General features: G+C 41.2%; 1 protein-coding gene across 1 annotated transcript; it reads right to left on the bottom strand.

Moving 5' to 3' along the window:
• Positions 1-2,159: 2,159 nt before the first annotated feature.
• zgc:153284 (uncharacterized protein LOC751696 homolog) lies at positions 2,160-6,977 on the bottom strand. Its single transcript, XM_042096430.1, has 3 exons — positions 6,794-6,977; positions 4,116-4,283; positions 2,160-2,294 (listed from the first exon to the last, which is right to left on the bottom strand). Exons 1-3 carry the CDS (start codon positions 6,836-6,838, stop codon positions 2,232-2,234), a joined length of 276 nt encoding a protein of 91 aa, XP_041952364.1. The 5' UTR covers positions 6,839-6,977; the 3' UTR covers positions 2,160-2,231.
• Positions 6,978-7,517: the final 540 nt, after the last annotated feature.

The following is a 7,517-nucleotide window of genomic DNA, read 5'->3' as shown; positions in this document are numbered from 1 at the left end:
TGTCCTGTGAGTTGAGAAATTAGTTGATATGTGTCGGAAGAAATTAGTTCTACAAACAAGACAGTTTTAGCGATTAAAACGTTTAAATTGTAACAGGAAATGAACATAACGCAAGTGGCAACAGTGGAATAAGCGGGATAATGGACTCCACGGTGGTCTGTTCACAGAAGTTAATGCACTCCGCTTCGCGTCGTTGCCGTTTTACAACCTCGACCGTGCATTAACTTCTGTGAACAGACCACCGTGTCGTCCATTATCCCTTACTTAGTGTCTGGTTAGTGCAATGCTGCCCTCTAGTGACAGTAAGGCACTTTGCTTTATTGGTGATTTGTTCATGTCTGAAGCAACGCATTTGCTTCTGCTGTCAGGAAAAAAATAAATAAACTAGGCTAAGTTTCCCCAATCAGAATTCCCCAATCAGAAAAACGCTTATGAGCGCTCATGCAATGTGCCCCACTAACACAGAACGTGTGCGTCCCTGCAGCAAGTGAAACTGGAGGTAACGTGGGCTAGAAGCAACAATAGTTTAAACAACAACGTGGCTTCCTGTAACTATCAATGGAAAAACCATAGAAACTGCTAATCATAATCTTTAAATTGACATTAATTAAGCTGGCTATATGCAACACAATTTATTTATATTCCCTTTGCATATGTTTGGGTAGACTTCAAACGTTTTTGAATTTGAGCTTACAGTTCTGTCACTATTATGTGTCCTTTACATTTATTTAATAGGTATTAGTGATACCTCGAAATTAGGCTGTTGTCTGTTAGGCAATTTATTGTAGCCTGCTAACCCATATGCACAAAAAAATATTTCTGAAATTATTTCTTGATTTATAACATGAGATATGTCTCCATGTAGGGTAGTGTCAAATAGTGAAGTGATAGCAGGTCATGTAGGCCTACATGTCACATGAGCCACGCATAGGCGCTGCTTCTTCTGTCCCTCACAAACTGCATTAAAATGGTGTGTTTAGCAATCAGAATCTCAATTTTTTTCGGGGGAGAAACTCCCGGACACCAATATAGTCTGCACCCCTCTTAGAAAATACTTACAACGTCCCTGTCCCACAACCCCCACACTTTTAAAAAGCTTGATACGCCTCTGTGCTCTGTGTTCCGATTTTAAACCCGCTTGACTTGCTGAATCTCAATTCAATCAGACACATAGCCAGGTGTTAAATGTTTTTTTTTTTTCAGTTACATTATGGTCATACACAGTAAAAAGCGTTCCCCTTAATTTTTATACACCACTTGGAACCACTTGGAGTCATTGGTTTCATTTATCACATTTCATAATCACTGATTACTACTAAAATTCTTTAGAGGAAACAAATTCAGAGAATTTGTAAAGTTATAACATTGTAAAGTTCTAAAAATATAATAATAATAAAAGCTCTGCACAACATCTTTGGCCTGTGATCTTGTCACAGGTTAGTTACATATTCACACTTTATTATGCATTTGTGTCCTATCCTTGTCTTGAGAGGCAAACTGATCTTATATTGAGATGTCTAAACACTTACTTAATAAAAGTAAGTGATATGTGACCCTGTTTAGATCTCACCATTAGATCACAGTGTTAGAAGTTTAGAAAGAAAAAAGTATTTTAAATATAGGTAAATGCTTGCTGGATTGTAAAAATACTCTAATACTGGCAATGATGTGAAACATTAAACACGGTAACCCTTACAGAAATGTCAGGTTTCTGGCGAACAGTTGCGGTTACCTTTTGGCAACGTTACAGCAAATCTGCAGCAATGTCATATGCAAATTAGGTTTGTCACCAGAAGTTCATTGGAAGTTTGCCATTATTGGCCAAGTGTGGTGGCAAATCACCGGCAAACAGATTTGCCACTAGTGGCAAACTTCTCATCGTTGCCAGAACTTTGTTGGAAGTTTGCCTGTAGCGGCCAACATTAGCAAACTTCTGGCAATATTTTCTAGTGAACTCATTTGTTTCCGACAAAATCACCCACAAGTTTGCTGCAAATCTGCCCCAAACATTTCATTTTTGTAAGGGAATGGACAAATAATGTCAACCAGGTCCAACAGCATGTTCTCGATTTAAACAAATACAAATATATATGGCTGCTAATTAAGTATATCACAATGTGTGTGTATAAATGGATATAAAATACGGGTCAATAAATGTCTCAAAGGCAAACAGTTTATTTATCAAACAACAAAATGATATTGCACATCAGAGGACACTGCACTGCTCATAATTAGAGTTTGAAGAAGACCTCTGCTTTGCCATCCTCTCTGGCATCAAAGAACTGGGAGTAATCCTGTAAGACAAATGATAGACAATTACCAAAAGGAAGACAACAGAGTTTTATCACTGATATTGAAAGGATGTGACTGGTAATTTTTACCACTTTTTTTTAAAATTATTATTAATGTTTTTTTTTTTTGTTGTTTTTAATCCAGAAAAATGCATAGGCATCACTGTAATTAAGCAGCAGTTAGGATGTAATGATATACTTTTCAAGTCACTCTATTAATGAGTCACGCCTACTGAGAGAGGCCAACACTTGTCAGGATGGCTCTCAGGTTTAACAGAGGGAGTGTTACAGTGAGAGAGGGTCCCGCCCTGAGGGATCTGGCATCATGTCTTAAAGGGAAAGTCATCACGTATGAAAGGTAAGGTAAGGCCACATTCCACACACACTCAAAGAGCCGTGTGGTGTGCTGGGAGTGTCCTGCTGTGCTACAATTCCAGATACACCTGAATGGTGAGAATGACTGGTGATTATGTCTATATGTGTGTGTGTGTGTGTGTGTGTTTGTGTGGGTGTGTGTGCAAGTGTGTGTGTGTGTGTGTGTGTGTGTGTGTTTACTGAACTGCACTGGGTGTGTGTGTGCACTATATAATGGTATTTGCTGTTTGGGGTGTGCCTGTTTAAGTAATCACCTGATCACAGACTCTGTACATATGATGTAAGCCAAACAAGAAGAAACAGCCGCACGTTGCTTCCACTCATACACTCTAATGCAGTGAGACGATGAGGGAGCCGATCTCATCTAATGCAGTGAGACGATGAGGGAGCTGATCTCATCTAATGCAGATCTCATCTAATGCAGTGAGACAATGAGGGAGCCGATCTCATCTAATGCAGTGAGACGATGAGAGAGCTGATCTCATGTAGTGCAGATCTCATCTAATGCAGTGAGACAATGAGGGAGCTGATCTCATCTAATGCAGTGAGACGATGAGGGAGCTGATCTTATGTAATGCAGTGAGACGATGAGGGAGCTGATCTCATCTAATGCAGTGAGACGATGAGGGAGCTGATCTCATCTAATGCAGTGAGACAATGAGGGAGCTGATCTCATCTAATGCAGATCTCATGAAGTAATACAGTGAGACGATGAGAGAGCTGATCTCATGTAGTGCAGATCTCATCTAATGCAGTGAGACAATGAGGGAGCTGATCTCATCTAATGCAGTGAGACGATGAGGGAGCTGATCTTATGTAATGCAGTGAGACGATGAGGGAGCTGATCTCATCTAATGCAGTGAGACGATGAGGGAGCTGATCTCATCTAATGCAGTGAGACAATGAGGGAGCTGATCTCATCTAATGCAGATCTCATGAAGTAATACAGTGAGACGATGAGAGAGCTGATCTCATCTAATGCAGTGAGACGATATGGGAGATGATCTCATCTAATGCAGTGAAACAATGAGGGAGCTGATCTCATTGTGACTTCGATGCCTTCAGTACAATAACAAACTTGACTCGTCCTTCTGACAAGGATGCTCTTGCCCTTGAGTGAGAGTAAGACAGGAAATGAGGCGATACTGGAGTAGTGGGTTAAGCCATGATTGTGCCCAAATATGGCACATTTGATTTTCTCCAAGAACACATACCTGTGCATGCCCATAACAGTGTTTGCATGGTTGTGGTTGCTATGCTACAATGTAGGTAACAGAATAATTCCATGACTGACTGGCATTTGCCGAGCATTTTTAGATAAGATGGATGTGGACCTGACCGTAGCTTGACTGCAACCCTCTACAGCACCAAGCTGCCTGACCTTTGACCTTATGTTTGCTATAAGCAGCAGTAGTGTAGTCAGGTGGTTGGGGGTCAGGGGGTACTCACCCCGCAGTAGGCATCCCCGTTGAAGACCTGTGGGGGCATGGCGGTCGGGTTTCCCACCCGCTTCCTCATCTCATCCTTTATACTGGTGTCCTGTGTGATGTCCACGGCCTTGTACATGATCTGCTTGGCGTCCAGATATTGGAAGATCTCCGACTGCTGCTGCTTCAGCTGGAAGGTGGAGGAATGATGATAGTCACATTAGAAGAGAGGAGGGGGGTGGAGGAGGGATGAAAATAGTCACATTAGAAGAGAGGGGAGGTGGAGGAGGGATGATAGTCACATTAAGAGAGGAGGGGAAGGTGGAGGAATGATGATAGTCACATTAGAAGAGAGGAGGGATGAAAATAGTCACATTAGAAGAGAAGGGAGGTGGAGGAGGGATGATAGTCACATTAAGAGAGGAGGGGAAGGTGGAGGAATGATGATAGTCACATTAGAAGAGAGGAGGGGGTGGAGGAGGGATGATGATAGTCACATTAGAAGAAAGGAGGGGGTGGAGGAGGAGGGATGGCAGCAGTCACATACAATTATTGGTAGTTGAAATGATGGGGGGAAAATCTTATGATAAATTATCAACAGCACAATGTATAAGGGAGGCATATCTTGAATTGACAAGAAAAAGACTACAAGACTATTTCTACTTCACAACATGCTTTCAGTGGTTTGTTGTGAGTCATTCTGACAGGACATAAAAACAACATATACGAGATAAAATAAATAAATCTAAATATAATATAAAATAAATAACACGTACGAGAACAACTTCGATTGATTGAGTGTTGAGTTTGATACCAGGTGAAACAGCTAAGAGAGTGAGCCTTAAGGCAGTATTGACAAGCACACAGCTAAGAGCAGTGTTTCCCACAGAATAGAATTCTATTTGTGGTGGTAAGTTTGCAGAATTAACTTGAATGCAACAGTTTTTAACAAATTAGTGCAGAGTGGTTATGATGCTAACCAGATTTAAGTACAATTTAGTAAAACCTGGAAAATCATTGTGTGGTGGTCAATATTGATATTGTGGTGGGCCGCCACAAATAAGTCAATGTACTGTATGGGAAACACTGTACGAGAGTGAGCCTTGAGGCAGTATTGACAAGCACAAACTAGTCTGCAGTATATCTTTGTCACCCCTATGATGCACATAGAGGCTGTTGCTTGACTACACTGGGAGAGCTCTTTGAAAGGTATTACTGAGCCAGTGAGCCAGTTAAGTGGCTGAGAGTCAGGTGTTTGTATGTATGTCTGTCTCCCAACCACTAGACAAGTAAAACACACAACCTCCCTATCCAAAAGACACCCAGTGAACCACTCCTACAGTCTAGACAGTTTGGGGCACACCTATCCGACAGATTGGAGTGAAGGAAAATGAGTTGGGTAGCCCAAGGGGGTGATTTTATCATCAGGCATCATCAGGGCAGCTACAATCCAGTTTGAGTCAATCATTCAAGCACAACACAAACTGTACAGCTGCCATACACTCTTAAAACGAATGCATTGAACATAAAACAACTTGTGTTGTTTTTAACCCATATCTATGTCCAGATATAGGGACAACACAATTTGTGTTGTTTCTAACACTTTGCTTTTGTTATACTGTGTACACTCTTGTGTACAAACAAATGTGTTGAAAATAACACCACTTGTGTTGTTTTTAACATGTCTCTATGTCCAGCTTGTGTTGTGTCTAACACATTCGTTTTAAGAGTGCATATAAAAAGCAAGATGCATCAAGTCAGTCCTTGAACTTGGCCTGAAGTAGGCTGAAATGGCATCAACCCCCTTTCATGTGGTTTACATGATGGGTGTGCACAAACAGCAGCCAGAATTATGAGGTATTTCAACCTGGTCATTTGACAATGCTATAGGGTTGGGCAAACACAGACTCACTCAGGTGATGAAACCCCAGCTTCACGCAGTATCTTTTACAAGCAATCCCTCCTCTAGCTATCTGTTTTGCGGATCCATTAAAAGATGCATCTAGCCTCTATGTTCAGGCTGGACAACATACTGAAAAAAATGAGCACTTAAAACATTTATGGGCTCTTTAAAATGTTGATGGTTCTATGTAAGACCTTTACTATAGCCTACAAAGTAGCACATGGAGCAAAAACAGTTTTTCTACACATAACCAGGGCCATAAAATGCCCTGTACCTGCACCTGAGAGAATATGCCCCACAGCAAGCCATGTAAATCTGCTGTGACAAATGTAAGCAATAATGACTATTATAGCTATCACAAGACTTGGCTCATGCAAGCAGGGACACCCATCTCCATCCATCCATCCATCTCTCTTTAGAGGTTCCTGAGCATCCTAATCAGAGTCAAATAGAGTTGTAGATTGTTTGTTTCCCTATTAATTATTGGCACTCATCTTTAAAGAAGTTCAGTTCAATCACCCACTCAAAAATGATGTAGGGGGGAAAATATTTTTGACTTAAACAACCTACCACTACCAGAGCAGTGACTATACAGTACATGCAGGAAAAAATGTAAGAAGGAGACATCCGAGTCATCTTTTAGGAAAGAGTGGCTCACCAATACTGAGAGCCTGAATGAACTGACTGTGAATAAACATCTTGTTGTGTAGCAAGTGGCCACACAGCCTTACTGAAACACACAGAAAAATGACATGAACAAACAAATAAATAACTGAACAAACAGCTGAGTTACAGACCTCCCTGGAGCCACTGACGCTGCTGAAGTAGATTGTGAGAACCATGTTTGTAGAGGAGTTTCAGGACGACTAGTGCAGAGTTTCAAGATTCAGTGCAACTTTAGGCTGGTTGGAATGGGATGGCGTGTGCTGAGGTGTGTAAGCTTGTGTGTGTGTGTGTGTGTGTGTGTGTGTGTGTGTGTGTGTGTGTGTGTGTGTGTGTGTGTGTGTGAGTGGGAGCAGCAGCCAGGTGAGCAGGTTTTGACATGGCTCACTTGGGAGGCCACACCCCCACACAACTTGCAAGATCCTTCTTTGGTTATACCTCAAGGACAGCTAGGCTACAGCACACACACACACACACACACACACACAGAGAGACATGTCTGAGCTTGGCGTATGAGAATGTAAGACTGCATAGGTGTGGACTCAATTGTTTTCCCAAAAGTTACAGATGTATACTCACTTCAGCTAATTAAATTACCTTGAAAAGTCACTGGTAATTCATTTCTTGACAGTAAAAAAAAAAAAAACTAATTGGGCCCTTGCACTCATCTGGTTTTAGACAGAAGGCCTTGTCTGCTGTAACTTTGTTTAGGTTCTAAGCACTCAAGCATAACTTGACTCAATTAACTGTGTATGTTGGAAGATATTTTGATGGTGACAGACTCAGATAGATAGATAGATAGATAGATAGATAGATATTTAATGATCCCCAAGGGGAATAGAAGATACTCTTTAAAGA

This window comes from Alosa sapidissima, chromosome 6 (assembly GCF_018492685.1).
Source record: "Alosa sapidissima isolate fAloSap1 chromosome 6, fAloSap1.pri, whole genome shotgun sequence".
Classification (NCBI taxonomy): domain Eukaryota; kingdom Metazoa; phylum Chordata; class Actinopteri; order Clupeiformes; family Clupeidae; genus Alosa; species Alosa sapidissima.
This window is presented reverse-complemented; position numbering and strand designations above follow the sequence as displayed.